At 40.4% G+C, this 19,604-nt stretch overlaps 1 protein-coding gene across 24 annotated transcripts in view; it reads left to right on the top strand.

Annotated features, from left to right (window-relative positions):
• The window catches only part of LOC126266876 (protein lap4), a 528,757-nt gene that overhangs the window by 255,550 nt on the left and 253,603 nt on the right, over positions 1–19,604 (top strand). For all 24 annotated transcript variants that reach the window (XM_049971620.1, XM_049971569.1, XM_049971528.1 and 21 more), the window contains exons 6-7: positions 6,043–6,117; positions 12,393–12,610. In XM_049971620.1, the coding sequence (XP_049827577.1) occupies positions 6,043–6,117; positions 12,393–12,610 (293 nt within the window). The remainder of the gene's footprint in view (positions 1–6,042; positions 6,118–12,392; positions 12,611–19,604) is intronic.

Here is a 19,604-nt window from a genome sequence, read left to right as displayed (position 1 = left end):
GACTTTGTTCAGTGCGTGTTGGCTCTTGAAAATTGATGGTCAAAAAGAAATACTTGATCAGATGGTCAAAAGGATCTATTCTCAGACTTTTGTATTCAAAGAATTTGCTCAGTGATATTTGTGGCTGCAACACAAATTGAAATTGTGAAAATTTCTGAAGATGCCTCTGGTTGTACATTTCACATGTAGTGTTCCTTTCTCACCTTATTTTCTTAATTATGGCAAATTTGGCTGTTGTATTTTCCAACAAAACATTCATTGCTTTTGTGTTGCATTAAGTCAGCTGCATGACGCAAGTTGTAGCAGGAGTTCGACACTCACTTGCAGGACTGCCAAGCCTGTCGACTGATGCGGCTGCTTGTAGCTGGAAAGTCACACCTCCAGATGTAGTACACTGTCAGTCGCTTACATCACTTATGTAAGATGGAGCCTAAGGGCGTCAACAGCGCGATGAGTGGAGTGAAGAAATATGCGTAGTAGTAGTAGTAGTATTGCTCATGATACATATTTCAACTCCATCTGCAAACAGCTTCACTCTTGTATCATGTGTCACTTCACCAACCAATTAATCAGTTGGATTGCAGAACATGCATAGAATTCTATCACTTTGTTCTGATGTGACCACAGAACAATAAGTTTGTTGAACTCTGAGCCACAATATGAGGTGTGATCAAAAAGTAACGGGAATTATTTAATTTTGCAGGCTTTATAAGTCCAATTTTCAAATTTTTTTGTCTTGGATGTTACTTGAATTCCTGGTGTACGTTTGCATTTTCAGCTGTTTTTAATATTTATTTTATTGCTGACTGGCAGAAAGGTCATACGTATTTTAAAGTGCTCGGTGGTTGTTTACTTTTATAAAAGAAGGTCAAAGAATTTGCTTGAAAAGTGGAATAAAGTGCACCACCACATTTGAAATGTTGCTGTGGCTTTTGGCGAATATACTATGAGTAAAACAATTAAAGATGGTGACCACCATGGACATTGTGGAGCATAAATTACGGATGACATTGTGGAAGAAGTAAAGGAAATGGTTCTGAAAAATCATCAAATCACCACCATAGAAGTTTGTGATGGTGTCAGTATATCCTTTCTCATGCTAAGCAATTTTATTTATTTTATTTTAATTTTTTTATATTTTGGGCAGGAAATGTGTAGCAGCAAAGTTTGTACCAAAATTGTTGAATTTCGACCAAAGAAGACATTGCATAGACATTGTTCAGGAATTGCTGAATGAAGTCGACAATAACCCAGAACTTCTAATGAAGGTTGTAATAGGTGATGGAACGTGGTTACGTGCTGTGACGTCAAAATCAAGGCCCAGTTGTCCCCATGGAAACTGCTGCAGAGCCAAGACTGAAAAAAATTTGACAAATTCGATCTCGTGTGAAAGTAGTTCTGTGTTTTCTTTATTTACAATAGGATAGAGCATCATGAATTCCTGCCTTATGGTCATATGGTCAACAAGGAATACTACCTGGAAGTTACATGCTGTTTGTGTAAAGCAGTGTGAAAATGACCAGAATTGTGGCAAAACCACTCATGGAAACAGCATTGCAATAATGCTCCCACTCACGCTGCAATGCTTGGACTTGATTTTTTGGCAAAAAAACAAAACTGTTATGTTACCTCAGCCACTGTATTCACTGGACATTGCCCCCTGTGACTTCTTTCTGTTCCTGAGGCTGAAGAGAACCATGAAAGGACATCATTTTTCCACCATTAATGATGAGATAAAAACAGAATCACTGAAGGAACTGAACACCATAATGAAAAGTGAGTTCCAGAAGTGCTTCAATTATTGGAAAAAGCCCTGGCACAAATGTATTATATTTGAGGAGGGTTACTTTGAAGGGGACAAAATCGATGTTGATGAATAAATAAAGATGGCAGTCAGGGCGAACAGGCTTAGATGGTGGGGTCATGTTACACGCATGGGAGAAGCAAGGTTACCCAAGAGACTCATGGGTTTAGCAGTAGAGTGTAGGAGGAGTCGGGGCAGACCAAGGAGAAGGTACCTGGATTCGGTTAAGAATGATTTTGAAGTAATAGGATTAACATCAGAAGAGGCACCAATGTTAGCACTGAATAGGGGATCATGGAGGAATTTTATAAGGGGCTATGCTCCAGACTGAACGCTGAAAGGCATAATCAGTCTTAGATGATGATGATATGATGATATGATGATATGATGATATGATGATATGATGATGATGATGATGATGATGATGATGATGATGAGAAAAACAAAATTTCTTTTTACTTTCTGATGGCATGTCCTATATTGTCCAAAAATATTTGTATCTCACAAGTGATGACTTCTGAGGTGAGAATAGAAACGACAAGTAACCTATAGCCTGTGAATATGAACATCAGTGGCCTGCAGTCATCAAATATGAATAAGGAACAGATGAGGGCACAGTTACAAAAATTAAAACATCAGCACCAGCTGCAGAATCATCAAGTAAAAGAGCAGCAACATCTGCTGCAGCAGTAAGGAGAGTTACTCCAGTAGCAAGGGCAACTGCTGCAGGAGGAGGTCACCACTTTGCACATGAAATTTCAAGGATATCACCAGTTACTTCTTTACATCAGAAAAAATTTGGTCACAGCCAAGCCACCAACAAAATCATGTTAGATGAAAGACCAGGCACTGTAGTGATGGACCATGTAAGTCAGCTGCTACCGTCCTGCAACAATAAGACCAGTGAACTGCTGCTGCATTGTTTGCGGCATACAGATGCAGAAATATATCATGTGGCTTTCGGAGCACTGTTGCTTTTGACTGATGACCCAGCCCTGTGGTTCAGCACATTGAGTCATTTCACTGCTCATGGCATAATATAGGATGCATCACAACATATTCAAAATGTGACTGTTAGACATGCTAACTGCCTTCAGAGTAAATGATGGGCGCTCAAAGTGCGTAAAGAGTGGAGCGATCACCCAACATCCCACAAGGAAAGTGAATTTACTGCTTCTTGCAGTTTCAGCAGCACACATTCTTCACCCAGACCAGCTCGAGAGGAATATTTGTACCATAGACCATTTGGAGGCAGGGCATGTTGAAGCGGATCACCATGCTTCTGGTTGGGAAATGTGATTGCCAGCTCTCAGCAGTCAAAGGGAATGTTGGGTGGTATCATTTTCTAGCAGGATAATGCCTGCCCACGTGTTGCCAAGGTTCTTGAGACTATGTTGCAGAAGTTTCGTGGGAAAGCCCTTATGTTTTCTCCATATAGTCCCAGTCTGTTGCCATGTTATTTCCATATTTTTAGAGTCCTGAAGAAAAATGCTATTGATTCGCTTTGAGCAAAGAGATTCATGCCTGGGTACAATTATGGTTCTGTGGGCAGCAGGAAACATTTTACAATGAAGGCATAGACTGTCTTGCCTCACAGTGGGATAACTGTATTAACAATTATGGCTATTATTTTTGAAGTAATAAACAATGTACTTACTGTTCTTACATCTGTCTTTTTTTTCATTTGACTACTCTTTGTACATTGGAACACATCATTTTGCCACAGATGGATTCCAATCTCATGTAATTTGAAAATTGTTATACAGCAAAGGAGGATCAGCCACAACTGGTTATAGTTTATTAGTGATATTGCTTTCTAAGCCTAACAAGTTGAGGTGACACATCAGGTTAGCTTGAATTTCATTGGTGAAATCAGCATTATCATTTCCGTAGGCAGAATCACTCGATGGATCATATGTTTTACTTTTGTAGTCCTTGCTTAACATTACAAGTATTGCATTTTCTTTGTCAGTGGTTGGTATTACTATGCCCTGTATCACATTGTAACACTGCCTACAGACACCAATGAAAAGAAACCAGAGTATCATATGTTCCATACATTGGTACCATTTCCAAAACAATTAATAGAATTATTGTTTATTATTCTGTGAGAAAGATAAAGTAGAATTCCAAAAATTGAGTGTATTGTTGTGCAGGTATATTTAATGGTCTGCTTTAAAGACCATGCTGACTCTCCGATTCAAGTGAGCAAACTGTTTGTATTTGTGTCTATATGTATAAGTGATTTTATCCATTGGTTTGTGAATTCGTGAGATAAAGTCCTTGTCTGGCGTAGACTACTTTAGTTAAACGTGTCATTGAACATTAGCCCTTTGCTTTTATGTTTTGATGATAGAATCTCTCTTCACACCAAGAATGTGATCAGGGTGTTACATTTCAAATCCCCACCCTGCTGTCATGTATTGTGGTAATTGTTATTCATCTATTGTATCTTTGGTGGTGATATGATAGTTTCTGTGAAACCAATTAGTGTGTAACTGTGTATTTAGCCATTCCTAATCATCTGCTAATCCCGAAGAGACTTCTTTATCTTTCCCCCTGCTTGCAAATCAAGTTGTACTGTATTAAAAAGTTTTTAGCTGTTTTGGAGCTGTAGAATGGAATGGATGGATGGGGTAAGGAAAAAATGTGGAAACAAACTTCGAGGGGGGGGGGGGGGGGGGGAGGAGGAGGAGGAGGAGGAGGAGGTGGATTTAGGTGTGCACATTACTTATGTGGACTGTCACCTTTATTTCCCAAGTACTTTCGGTACAGTGAACAAACTTGTCCAATCACTTCCATGAAATTCTGGTGCTTGGAATTGTAGTCAACCCAGACTTGAGGGCTTAAATGATTTACTAATTTAAAACAATATGAGAGAAGGAAAGTTGCTACACACCATATAGAGGAGATGCTGAGCCGCAGCTGTGAGTAGAAACTTTCCTTCTCTCGTATTGTTACATTCCATCCTGGATTTCCCATTGTTTAATTTACTAATTTAAAACATTGAGAAGCAAACTATTTATAGGGATGTAGGAAGAAATGGCAGCCACTATGTATGATGTCAAAGTGTATTAGTTAATGTGACAACCAGTTTCAGGCAAAAGTTAATCGTAAACAAGATTAAAGCCCATATTAGAACCAGCATAATCACAAAAAATTGTTAGCATAACAAAAATAATAGGCAGAAGGATTATGTTATCCAAAATGTTGAGGACATCGAATAGCAGTGATATGTATCTCTTATACCTGCAATTGCATTGTATTTAAAATTTTTACTAATGGTATAAACAATTATGTTCTTACTTATGACACATTATTGTATTATTAAGTGTCCTTTCAGTGTTTGTAATGTGCTGTCTCCTGCTGAGTACATAAGAAAGCAGTATTGTGTTGTTTTGGGTAATGTGTTTACTCATGCCCTGTATTGTATATGGCTAATTTATTTTTACAGTTAATTGTGTTGTTTTATGTCTGTTATTTGCTCAATATTTTGAACAATTTGATACTACTGCTTTTTATTTGCTGTTATGCTGATGCTGTGTTCGATATAAGTTTGTACATTGTTTAGGAACTAATTTTAATATTATGAGTTCTTGATATAGGCTGAATAATAATTAAAAATGCATTTTGTGGCTTAGCTGTTTAAATGAAACAGTGGCTTCCATATATACGTGTAAATGAAAGGAAATTATGGTGTCAATTACGTCTGAAAATTGTTACACTTCCAGTTAACAAGTATCATGGGCAGCAAAGCACCATTGAGAGGTGTGTAAAAAAGGCAAAAAATGATAGTTTTATTAACTGTAAAAGCTGAGCTTGAATATAAGCAGTACTGTTTGTATATGCTATTATCATTGTTTGTCTTTCATGTAATTAAAAAAAATACAATCACTTGATTATGTGCGACAGATCTGTCACATTAATTGTGCTGATTAAAGTTGGTGGACAAATTACACTGAGGTTGTAGCATCTCTTCGCTGTCCATATTTTTCTCCTCTCATCTTTCTTTTATTAAATGTATTTGTTTTCGTGATTTGTTTAAAATTTCTCGAGACATTGTTGTAGAAAGTAAACATTTTTTTCCTCTGTTGTTGACTTTTGGCAAGATATTGGTGTAAGAGATGTATTGATAATTATTCTGCACTGGATCAGTACTTCTCTGTATCCAATGAGTAGTCCTAAATTGCAAGTCTTTTTGTTGATGCTCATATATTAATTCTCTGTTGGGTTTTCAGCCACATCACATTGGTAAACTTCCAGCACTACAAGAGCTCTGGCTTGACCACAACCAACTACAGCATTTACCACCAGTAAGAAAAACAAACATAAAGTACCCATTTATCTTAAGAGACAATTTAGATATTCTGTATTTTCCTCAAACTTTGTCAGATTGAGTGTTACAAATAACAGAACTTTAACCATATTGAATATGTTCCATTAATTACATTCACTAGTCTTAAGCTAGTCTAATTAACTGATGCCATTAATTTAGTTTCCAGATATCTGTATAAGATTTACTTTTAGCATAAATATTAATTTTAGTTAAATTTCTTTCAATGTTGCTACATACCCATGTGCATGATTAGTAGAAATGGAAAAGACCACACAAAGAAACTAGACACCTTATGTGGTTGGGGCTCAAACATCCTCAGACAATACCAGAGCTTGGATAATCCGAAAGGAAAATAAAAGAAGGGGGATCAAAGATCTTGCGTATATACATATGGTTTTGGGAGGAAAACATTAAATGTATGATTGTTATAGTAGTGAAACAATTACTAACAAAGAGATAGAGGGGCTGGCCAGTACTTACCTCAGCTCAGTACAGCCGATAGAAACACAAAAAACAACCGAAAATTTAAGCTCCTAGCTTTCGGAATAAATGTTCCTTAATCAGGGAGGAGAGAGGGGAAAGAAAGGGAAGAAGGGAAAGTGGATTTAGTTTCTCACAACCCAGGTTATGAAGCAACAGGGAAAGGAAAACAGGGAGGGTAGCAAGGATGGAGGCATGGTTGTCAGAGGGAAGCCAAAGATATTCTACTGTAGGTACTGTGCCAGCTTCAAACCAAAGAGGATGCATACAGAAGTAAAGAGGTGTATAGTATAAAGATGTAGGATGAAAAGATGCATGAATGGCTAAAGAGGAAAGGGAAAGAGGAGAAGACTGAAAAGTAAATGGGAGTGAGGTTGTTTAACGTAGGTTTAGTCCAGGGGGATGGCGGGATGAAAGGATGTGCTGGAGTGCAAGTTCCCATCTCCGCAGTTCAGAGGGACTGGTGTTGGGTGGGAGAATCCAAATGGCACATACAGTGTAGCAGGTTCCTAGGTCCTTAGAATTATGCTGGAGGGCATGCTCCGCTACTGGGTATTGGACATCTCCTAGGCGGACAGTTCGTCTGTGTCCGTTCATGCACTCAGCCAGTTTAGTTGTTGTCATACCGATGTAAAAGGCTGTGCAGTGCAGGCATGTCAGCTGATAAATGACATGTGTAGTCTCACACGTGGCCCTGCCTTGAATTGTGTATGTTTTCCTAGTAGCGGGGCTGGAGTAGGTGGTTGTGGGGGGATGCATGGGGCAGGTTTTGCAGCGGGGTCGGTTACAGGGGTAGGAACCGCTGGGTAGAGGAGGTAGTCTGGGAATATTGCAGGGTTTAACAAGGATGTTACGGAGGTTAGGGGGACGACGAAAGGCAACTCTGGGTGGTGTGGGGAGAATTTTGTCAAGGGATGATCTCATTTCAGGGGTTGACTTGAGAAAGTCATATCCCTGGCGGAGTAATTTATTGATGTATTCGAGGCCAGGATAATATTGGGTGACAAGGGGGATGCTTCTGTGTGGTCTGAGAGTAGGAATATTGTTGTTGGACGGGGAGGAATGTATTGCTCGGGAGATCTGTTTGTGGACAAGGTATGCAGGATAGTTGCGGGAGAGAAAAGCACTGGTCAGGTTATTGGTGTAATTGTTGAGGGATTCGTCACTGGAGCAGATACGTTTGCCACGAATACCTAGGCTGTAGGGAAGGGAGCGTTTGATGTGGAATGGATGGCAGCTATCAAAGTGAAGGTACTGTTGTTTGTTGGTGGGTTTGATATGGACAGAGGTGTGGATGTGAGCTTCAACAAGATGAAGGTCAACATCCAGGAAGGTGGCTTTGGTTTTGGAGAAGGACCAGGTGAAATTCAGATTCGAAAAGGAGTTGAGGTTATGGAGAAAATTAAGGAGTGTTTCTTCACCATGAGTCCAGACCACAAAGATGTCATCTATAAACCTATACCAGGCCAGGGGAAGCAGCTGTTGGGTCTTCAGGAAAGCCTCCTCCATGCGGCCCATGAAGAGGTTGGCATAGGATGGAGCCATCCTGGTTCCCATGGCAGTTCCCCTGATTTGTTTGTAGGTCTGGCCTTCAAAAGTGAAGTAATTATGGCTGAGGATGAAGTTGGTGAGTGTGATAAGGAACGAGGTTTTTGGAAGATCTTCGGGTGGGCGTTGGGAGAGGTAGTGCTCAAGGGCAGAGAGACCATGGGTGTGTGGGATGTTTGTGTAAAGGGATGTAGCATCTATGGTGACAAGAAAGGTTTCAGGTGGGAGAGGAGTGGGAATGGATTTGAGGCGTTCTAGGAAGTGGTTTGTGTCCTTGATGTAGGATGGGAGTCTGCAGGTGATAGGTTGGAGGTGTTGGTCTACCAGAGCTGAGATACGTTCTGTTGGGGCTTTGAAGCCTGCTACAATGGGACGGCCAGGATGGTTCTCTTTGTGGATTTTGGGTAATAGGTAGAAGGTAGGGGTACGTGGCTCAGGTGGAGTGAGTAAGTCTATGGAAGCCATTGTGAGGCCTTGTGAGGGACCTTGGATTTTTAGGATTTTCTGCAGCTCAGTCTGAACGGAGGGAATGGGATCCTGGGTAACAGCTTTGTAGGTTGAGGTGTCGGAGAGTTGACGCAGTCCTTCTGCCACATACTCCACACGGTCAAGTACCACAGTTGTGGAGCCTTTATCCGCCGGAAGGATTACAATAGAGCGGTCTGTTTTCAGCTGCTTAATGGCACGGGATTCAGCTGGGGTGATGTTGGGGGTTGTCGGAATGTTCTTCAAGAAGGACTGGGAGGCAACACTGGATGTGAGGAATTCCTGAAACGTCTGCAAGGGATGGTTTTGGGGGAGGGGAGGAGGATCCCTTTGAGAAGGCGGTCGGAACTGTTCTAAACAAGGTTCAACACTGGGTCTAGTATTTGGGGGTTGTGTTTGGGTGGTGAAGTGATATTTCCAGTTGAGGTTCCGGGTGAAAGAGAGGAGATCTTTAACCAGGGCAGTGTGGTTGAATTTAGGTGTGGGGCTAAAGGTTAAGCCTTTTGATAGAACAGATGTCTCTTGAGGAGAGAGGGATCTGGATGAGAGGTTTAGAACTGAATTGGAGTTGGTGATATGTGGCATTTGACTGTGGTTATAGTTGAGACCCAACAGCTGCTTCCCCTGGCCTGGTATAGGTTTATAGATGACATCTTTGTGGTCTGGACTCATGGTGAAGAAACACTCCTTAATTTTCTCCATAACCTCAACTCCTTTTCGAATCTGAATTTCACCTGGTCCTTCTCCAAAACCAAAGCCACCTTCCTGGATGTTGACCTTCATCTTGTTGAAGCTCACATCCACACCTCTGTCCATATCAAACCCACCAACAAACAACAGTACCTTCACTTTGATAGCTGCCATCCATTCCACATCAAACGCTCCCTTCCCTACAGCCTAGGTATTCGTGGCAAACGTACCTGCTCCAGTGACGAATCCCTCAACAATTACACCAATAACCTGACCAGTGCTTTCCTCTCCCGCAACTATCCTGCAGACCTTGTCCACAAACAGATCTCCCGAGCAATACATTCCTCCCCGTCCAACAACAATATTCCTACCCTCAGACCACACAGAATCATCCCCCTTGTCACCCAATATTATCCTGGCCTCGAATACATCAATAAATTACTCCGCCAGGGATATGACTTTCTCAAGTCAACCCCTGAAATGAGATCATCCCTTGACAAAATTCTCCCCACACCACCCAGAGTTGCCTTTCGTCGTCCCCCTAACCTCCGTAACATCCTTGTTAAACTCTGCAATATTCCCAGACTACCTTCTCTACCCAGCGGTTCCTACCCCTGTAACCGACCCCGCTGCAAAACCTGCCCCATGCATCCCCCCACAACCACCTACTCCAGCCCCGCTACTAGGAAAACATACACAATTCAAGGCAGGGCCACGTGTGAGACTACACATGTCATTTATCAGCTGACATGCCTGCACTGCACAGCCTTTTACATCGGTATGACAACAACTAAACTGGCTGAGCGCATGAACGGACACAGACGAACTGTCCGCCTAGGAGATGTCCAATACCCAGTAGCGGAGCATGCCCTCCAGCATAATTCTAGGGACCTAGGAACCTGCTACACTGTATGTGCCATTTGGATTCTCCCACCCAACACCAGTCCCTCTGAACTGCGGAGATGGGAACTTGCACTCCAGCACATCCTTTCATCCCGCCATCACCCTGGACTAAACCTACGTTAAACAACCTCACTCCCATTTACTTTTCAGTCTTCTCCTCTTTCCCTTTCCTCTTTAGCCATTCATGCATCTTTCCATCCTACATCTTTATACTATACACCTCTTTACTTCTGTATGCATCCTCTTTGGTTTGAAGCTGGCACAGTACCTGCAGTAGAATATCTTTGGCTTCCCTCTGACAACCATGCCTCCATCCTTGCTACCTTCCCTGTTTTCCTTTCCCTGTTGCTTCATAACCTGGGTTGTGAGTAACTAAATCCACTTTCCCTTCTTCCCTTTCTTTCCCCTCTCTCCTCCCTGATGAAGGAACATTTATTCCGAAAGCTAGGAGCTTAAATTTTCGGTTGTTTTTTGTGTTTCTATCGGCTGTACTGAGCTGAGGTAAGTACTGGCCAGCCCCTCTATCTCTTTGTTAGTAATTGTTTCACATCTTTATATGAGATTTTCCGTTAATTAGTTAGATTGTTATAGTATTAATGTTTAAATTTATAATGAACAATTACTACGCTGCCTGACAAAAAAGTGATGTACCCAGCAGGGGAGAAGAAAACAAAATGAAACCTCATAGTTTGAAAGAGTATGTAATGTTATATTAGTCTTACAAGATTTAGTCAAATTTGCAAAGAACTTGACTGTGAGAGTCCACTTGTAATTCTGACATTGCACCCCCCTCTGACTTGGATGCAGGCACTGATAAGGTTGAGAAGGGTAATTTCATCATCCTCTGTATTGTTCAGCAAGCTATTCCTCAGTCATTGTAGGTGGTTTCCTCAAACTGTACTGAAAACTTCAGTTTCCCAGTGTATAGCATGTTTGATGTTGATCCTGTGAATACGGTTGTCCAAAGGCATATGTCACTGATTAAGGAGCAGTTCTTGAAGGTGCAATTTCTGGTAATGTACTTTAAAGGCTTCAGTAACTCTTTGAGCATGAGTGAATTAAGCTTGCAATGTTGGGTTGTGGGGATTTGCAGTTGTCTTTTTTACTGAGTTTCCATGTTTGAGGTGTACTATTGCACAACCAGAGAAGAACTTCCCTTGGCACTATATTAGGTACAGGGGAATTTCAGCTTACGGAACAAACTCACCATAAGAGAGATCTGCTGACAACACATTTTGGTGTTCTGGACAGGCAGATTTTCAGGGATCATATATTTGAGATCTTGGCTAGTCAGTTTTACTAATGTCTTTAAGTGGTGAGCAGTAGATAGCTTGTTACCCCCTGGCACTCATCATTTTGTGAGATGAACGCTTTAGATAGCCACTTTTAAAAATTCAAAGACATCTCTCTATGCTATGTAGTTGTTAAAATGTATGAAACTCTTTCTGTACCAAATTTTGAAATTTTTCATGAAATTACACAGATTTTTACCCCTTGAGTAAAGTGTGGTATCCAGCCAATCTTCCTTTGTGAGTAATATTGCATCATAACTAAACCATACAGAGAGCACCTTCATCTTAACAATATTTATGGACCTTGAAATGCATCTACTTCTGATGTGCTGCAGTTGGAACCAGTTGCCATATCTGCTCCTGAGAAAGTTGCCTGGTTCATTATTTTAATAACCAAGAATGGCTTTGAATGCTGCCAAACAACTAATATTGGAAAATGAAAAAAGAATGGTTCTGTTGTCCTGTAAATAGACATTCTGTCCATTACATCAAGAGAGTAACCAATAGCACTGTTAAAGCATGATGAGAAATTCTCTTTAATAGGTGTTAGTAAGGCCTTATATGTTTAATTGCACTGGAATGGCAATATTAATGAATCATTTATTGTCAATAAAATGCATAAAAATTGAATAGGAGGTTGATGGTCTCCTGTTAGCCTTGGAAAATTATGTACTCACTAAATTCCAAAAATACCTGGGGACAGTGGAAGATAAAATCTGTTCATTTTAACGTAGGATAATTGAAAGCTTGTGTAATAATTATTTTGATGATTGGGTCTCAAATTTGTGTTACTTACTTACTGTAATAAACACTGAAAAGGTTCAACCAGTGAACTATTTTTTTTTCCTAACAGGAGATAGGCAACTTGAAGAAATTAGCTTGTTTGGATATTTCGGAGAACCGACTGGAAGATCTCCCAAATGAAATTGGTGGTCTGGAGAGTCTCACGGATCTGCATTTATCACAGAACATGATTGAGAGTCTACCAGATGGTCTAGGGTATTTACAGAAGCTTACAATTCTTAAGGTTGACCAGAACAGACTGGTTTCATTGAACCCCAATATTGGAAAGTAAGTATTACTAGAGTACTTGTAATTATTGGAAATTGTGGTCAATGGTTTCTTGCAAAGTTGTAAAAAAGGGCAAAAAAATTGTTAACTATTAAAGGGGGCTTAAAGTGAATTTTTGCTAAAACCGTGTGTTGCATAGTTTCTTTCCTGCAATGTGCTCTGAAATAATACTTACCTTACTTAATTTCTTCCAAGAAAACCTCATTCAAATTACGTAGGCTCTGTTTGTGTTAAAAGCCCTTGGCTTTAATGCTTCATACCTCAATTTGTATGTGTATGTACTTCTACAAATAGTGCTTGCTAGTATTAGTGGCAAATCTTCTTGCAATGTAGAGAAAGTGTTAAAGACGAGAATGATGAATGTGAAGACAAGAAGGTAGCGAAAGAACCACACCAGCAAGACAACTGAACTAAAAGATCCAGAAAGAACATATGTAACAAAAGTGAAAATGTTCACTAGTCACAAAAAGCTTAGTCTGAAACACAAAGATTGCAGCTGAAACTTGCTGCAGCTTTGTAGTCACATTTTGTCACAATACTGAAACAGGGTGTATACACCCCAGGACAATCGGGAAATCCAGGAAAAAACTGGGAGGGAAAACTGTAAATTTTTTAGAATTCTGGGAATTTTTCAGTTTTTAGTTTTCAGTTAACTTTTTACGATTTTGGATGGTAATAACTGATAGTCTAACGTCCTGAAAACCACACTGAAAAACTTGATATCAGGTTGTGGCCTACTTCATTGTGAATCTGGACATACGAATATGCATTTTAAGCCAAATTATGCAGTTTAGTATGGTTTACTAAAGTCCAATACTCTTGGAGTAGCCTATGATGTCCTGTTTCTTTATGACATAATGTAAATTCGTATAAACATGCGGGCTTCCTACGTCATTGTAGTTGTGCACATACAGTGATGCCTGTTTTCTGACTCTCTCTGGCAGCTGCTGAAATGAACCTGTTTCTAACAGGTTGCGGGAAAATATTACAAATGGTGGTTTGAGAAGCATTAGTATCAAAGTAAATTTCCATTTACGGAAGATGAATTATGTTACGTGTCAGAATGTTAGATGAATTTATTAAGTCACAGAGGAGTCGACTCCCATTCAAAACTTAACACTTCGAGGAGCAGACGCTTAAAAGAATTTCGAGCCCAGAAGACCTGACATTTATTCATTATTTAAAATCTGACTGGCACATCTGTGTGATGTAGTGTCAAGTGTAACACACACAAAATGACCAATATAATATGTATACTCAGTATATACTGTGTATATTAATTTAAACTTATATATAGACTGTGAATATTAATTTAAACTATAGGCTTTTCCTATTTGTGTTCGCACTACTTAACGGTGATGTTGCTATTGACTGACAGCAGGTGGCCTAAGCTCTGAATATCCACTGTTATCGGCTGGTGAGATCATGTGATAAGAGCTAATATTGGCCTACAATTGCACATCACAATCCTGATTTCAATGCTTCGGAAACTAACATTCTGTGTTTGGTGGAATTCGAATTTATAGTTTCGTAATACGGATTCCTGCAGCAGTTGTCACTTCCCATTTTTTGTTCGCTGGTTCCTGTCCCATCGGTCATTCAGAGTTTACGTTGGCAACATTTTCAGTGGCCCCAGAGAATGGTGTACCTGTCAGGTCTGTACTTAGTGTCCTTTTACCTGTCACTATTAATCGATTTGTGGCCTCTGTCAGACCATTGGTCACCCGTGCACTGTATGTGGACAATTTCTGTATCTAGGATAGTTCCCACTCAGTGTCCCCTGCGGAGCGACAGCTCCATGGTGCTATTTGGGATGCATCTGTGTTGACACTCTCACGTTTTTCACACTTTAAATCATGGGTAGTGATTTCCTGTCATTGTGCTGTGGTCTATCCCAATTTGGAGTTGTACCTGGGTGCCCAAAGTCTGATCGTGGTCCCCCAGTTCTTTTTCTTGGGTCTTCTTTTTGACAAAAACCTTACTTGTTTACTCTACATCAGCATTCTGAAGATTAGCTGTTTCAATAAACTCAATGCCCTTCACTTCATGGTCAACACCTCTCATGTCATCGATCATTCTACTCTTTTCCGTGTTTATGGGGCCTTAGATCTGTCCCTTCTGGACTGTGGTTTCAAATGTATGACACAACAGCCCCTTCTACACTGCCCATCTTGGAACTGCTCCACCATCGTGGTATCCATTTGGCCACTGGTGCTTCTCACACTAGCCCTCTTGATAGACTTCTGATTACCGCTGACAGTGCCAGCTCCTCGTTTCATTTGCCATTGCTGTTTGCTCTTTCCCTGCACACCCCTCCCACTCTAGTCTTTTTATGATTTTGTGATGTCGCCCACTTGCTGCCTGGCCTCCGGTGGCATTTCTGGTTGGGCTCTGCCTTGCTTCCCTCTGCCATGATCTCCATCTTCCCTGTTTGTTCTGTACCCAATGCTCTTTCCCGAATACCAGCCCTTTGGTTAGCTTTTTGCTCCCAGATTAGGATGGATCGCTTCCAGGGTCCAAAAGACTCCATCATGTTCTGTTGTTTCTTCTGCTTGCTTTTACAGAAGTTCCATCGTGTTGTTATTTTTTATACTGATGGTTCTAAATCCGCCAGTCGCATGGGTTATGCCTTCAGGTCTTCTGGTAGTAAGAAATGCCATCTCTTCCTGTTACATGTTGCTATTGACTGACAGCAGGAGTGTTTACTGTGGAACAGATTACCATATAACAGGCTCTTTGGTTTCGTAAATGGTCCTCTTTCACCTGAGTTTCATTTGTAAGGACTTGATGAGCAGCCTTAAGGCTATCAGCCAGGGTTTTTCCTGCCACCCCTTGGTCTTTGCCATCCACCACCTTCTTGCAGATCTTGACCATGCTTCTTGTTCAGTTGATTTACTTTGGTTTCCTGGCCATCCGAGGATCCCGGGAGATGAGCTTGGCAGTCATCTTATCAGGACGGGGGTTGGGATGGGGCTACCACCTACCACCATTCACCATGTGACCTCTCCAAGGGTGGATTTCCAGCTTCACATCCAGTTCCTTTTTTTCTCAATCGTGGACCAAATCTTGAGGGCCATCCCCATTGCCTAATAAGCTTTGTGCAATCCAGGGGACTCCTATCATGTGGTGTTATTCTCTCTGCCTCTCCCAGCAGGAATCTATCATCCTTTGCCATCTTTGTATCAGCCATACCAGATTGACACATGAATTTTTACTTTGTGATGAGTCATCACTCTTTGTAGTTGGTGGGGACTCCCTCATGGTGGTCCATATTTTGCTGGACTGCTCCCACCTTTTGCCCCTACGAACTAAATATGCCCTCCTACTCTCCCTGTTATAGGTGTTCGCAGATGGGGCTTCTACAGCTCTGTCCATCCTCATATTTCTTTGCGGAAGTGATTTGTCCTCTCAGATTTAAGTACCTGAATTTCTTTCCAGAATTGGAGACCCTTGGTTAGTGTTGGCATTTGGTTTGGGATGCCTTTGGCCTTTCCTTCACTCTGGTCAGGTTTTCTACTCCTTTTTCTGGTTTTGTCTGGTCATTTGTGCTGTTTTGTTTCCCCTTTTCTTGTGTCTTCTTCTCCGGGCGTTGTCTTGATTGTATCACAATCAAGGTATGGTGTGGGACAAGGATGGGTTGGCAGTAGTGCATCCCATTGCACATAGCGCATTGGGGGCACTGTGCGCTCTTGCCTCCTCACTGCCTCTCCTTCGCCTGATGATCCTTCTTCATCTTTCTTTGCCCATTTTCCTTTCCTATCAACTGGACTTTGCTGTTGATGTTGATTCACCCTTAGTTTCCGGCACATTGGGTTGTGGTACCAATGACCTCCCGTCATCAAATCAACCACCCAACCCCATCTACTCCGAAGTGGGATGCATCAGTCAATTATTGTGGATTTGTTTATTGTAATACGCCCTTTTTTCAAAGTATGACTTCTACAACACAGGAATTTTAAAAAGTTGTGATGAAATAAACTGCCAGAAAAGACTTTTTATTATTGTTTCACATAATAAGAAATTAGGAAGTGACTAGAGTTGATCAAAATCTTGGGAAGAGCATATGAATGGAGTAATTACAGGCAGCTTCACTTCTCATTCATTGACCTCGCCTTCTGTTGGTGTTGGGGACATTTGGAAAGTGCCTTGAAAAGCTCACTATATCCTGCAGGAATGTGAGGTATGGCTGTAAAATAATGGGACTGATGCTGTTGTAGATTAAGTACACATGTGCCATAGATGAACAACCAATAGCTGTGCAGCATGAAGCCTTCTCAGCCAGTGCATCATCTCTAGTGTCTGGAGGCAAATCATTATAGCCGTGTTCTTAGTTTGTGTAAGAGCTGTTTCATTGTTTCGCCATAAAATGATAATTGTAATAAAAGAGCAATTAATTGTCTCCAAATTTCACATAAAACTTGAAAAAACTATGACTTCAAACTATCTGTTACTAAAAGAAGTCTTTGGAAAAGACTGTTCATCATGTACCCAAGTTTACTGGTTCAAGCATTTGCAAGATGGCCTAGTAGAAATATACGCAGAACGCCATTCAGCTTAAAAAGACGAAAATCTTGATAAAGTAGGTAATCTGGTTGAATCTGACCATTGATATTAACAAAGAATATGTAAGGCAAATTTTACACAACCAGTTCGACATGAAAGAAGTGTTCATGAACCGGTAGGGAAAATTCTCATGATCGAATAAAAAGCAGCTCATGAAAATGCTCGTACTAACCCTTTGAAAACCATTGAAAATGATTCTAATTTCTTGGAAAGAGTGATAAAATGTGACAAATTGTAGTATTTCCTTTATGATCCAAAAACTAAGTGCCAATCCAGGCATTGGAAGGGCCCAGCTTCACGAAGATAAAAAAAAAAAAAACCCCTCAAGTGAGAAAATAAAAATTCAGAGTGATAATAGTTTTTTATATTCATTGAATTGTATATCTTGACTCGATTCCTTTAGGTCAGACTATTAATGAACGTTACTGCCTTGAGATTGTTGCTCAAATCCACGAGAAAATAAGAAAAAGTGACCCAAATTGTGGAAGAACAAGTCATGGATTCTGCATCAAGAATGTGCGCTGACTTATATCACATTGTTTGATGAAAGAGTTTTCTGTTGAAGTAGGGCCCCAGTGTTAGACCCACCCACCTTATTTGCCTGACCTAGCATCATATGGTGTTTATCTATTCCACAAGCTCAGATCTGCATTAAAAGGTAAAAAATTTCGGTTCATTGAAACAGTGAAAGAAAAAATGCAAGTGTCATCAAGCAGCTCTCAGAGAAAGACTTGCAGCACTGTTTCCATTAATGGAAAGTTTACACGGAACATAGTAGGGATGGAAGAGGGGAGTATATTGAGGGTGACTGTAATTAAATATGTATTTGATGGAGTAAAATGTTTTACAACAATAGTCTTGTTATTTTACAGCCACACCTCATATGTTGTCCAATTTTTTGCAGATTATTGGAGGACTGCCATTGAGATATGCTTTATCATCAGTAGTATCTGAGGGATACCATAGCATTTAAGAGAAAACGTGTGCTTGTCTAGTCCATCCACCGGTATAGTAATAAGCAACACTCATCCATTTCATATCTGATTTGTGTTCAATATGCTTCATCTTTTGACAATTGAAAAGTAATTTTATTTTTCTTGGGAATACTTCTTTCTGCTGTTTCATATGATACCCACCTTCTTATAGTGCCTGGTCCACCATTTCTTGAAAACAAAAATATCGTCTGAATATGCTACTTCCGTGGGTCTTTTTCATAAGCTCACAGCTTTTCAAATTTGATTAGGTATGCCATTTCTGCATATTATAGTACAATTGAATACAGAAAAGGCAAAGAAAGGGAAAGCATAAAAGAAAATGTAATTGCAATTTGAAGTCATGTGTTTATCTTTTTAGCTGCAGAAAGCTTAGGTGATTATCAAATCATGAATGTAAGGTGGGAGTAGAATCTTGGTAAAATATGAGGGGTGTTCAAAAGTAAACGTACAAAACAACACTTGTGAAAGCTGTGGTTGTTGTTGTTGTTGTCTTCAGTCCTGAGACTGGTTTGATGCAGTTCTCCATGCTACTCTATCCTGTGCAAGCTGCTTCATCTCCCAGTACCTACTGCAACCTACATCCTTCTGAATCTGCTTAGTGTACTCATCTCTCGGTCTCCCTCTACGATTTTTACCCTCCACGCTGCCCTCCAATTCTAAATTTGTGATCCCTTGATGCCTCAAAACATGTCCTACCAACCGATCTCTTCTTCTAGTCAAGTTGTGCCACAAACTTCTCTTCTCCCCAATTCTATTCAGTACCTCCTCATTAGCTACGTGATCTATCCACCTTATCTTCAGTATTCTTCTGTAGCACCACATTTCGAAAGCTTATATTCTCTTCTTGTCCAAACTAGTTATCGTCCATGTTTCACTTCCATACATGGCTACACTCCAAACAAATACTTTCAGAAACGACTTCCTGATACATAAATCTATATTCGATGTTAACAAATTTCTCTTCTTCAGAAACGCTTTCCTTGCCATTGCCAGTCTACATTTTATATCCTCTCTACTTCGACCATCATCAGTTATTTTACTTCCTAAATAGCAAAACTCCTTTACTACTTTCAGTGTCTCATTTCCTAATCTAATTCCCTCAGCATCACCCGATTTAATTTGACTACATTCCATTATCCTCGTTTTGCTTTTGTTGATGTTCATCTTATATCCTCCTTTTAAGACACTGTCCATTCCGTTCAACTGCTCTTCCAAGTCCTTTGCCGTCTCTGACAGAATTACAATGTCATCGGCGAACCTCAAAGTTTTTACTTCGTCTCCATGAATTTTAATACCTACTCCAAATTTTTCTTTTGTTTCCTTTACTGCTTGCTCAATATACAGATTGAATAACATCGGGGAGAGGCTACAACCCTGTCTCACTCCTTTCCCAACCACTGCTTCCCTTTCATGCCCCTCGACTTTTATGACGGCCA

The sequence above is a fragment of the Schistocerca gregaria genome, chromosome 1 (assembly GCF_023897955.1).
Source record: "Schistocerca gregaria isolate iqSchGreg1 chromosome 1, iqSchGreg1.2, whole genome shotgun sequence".
Lineage (NCBI taxonomy): Eukaryota > Metazoa > Arthropoda > Insecta > Orthoptera > Acrididae > Schistocerca > Schistocerca gregaria.
The sequence above is the reverse complement of the archived record's forward strand: the minus strand, read 5'-3'. Positions and strand labels throughout refer to the sequence as shown.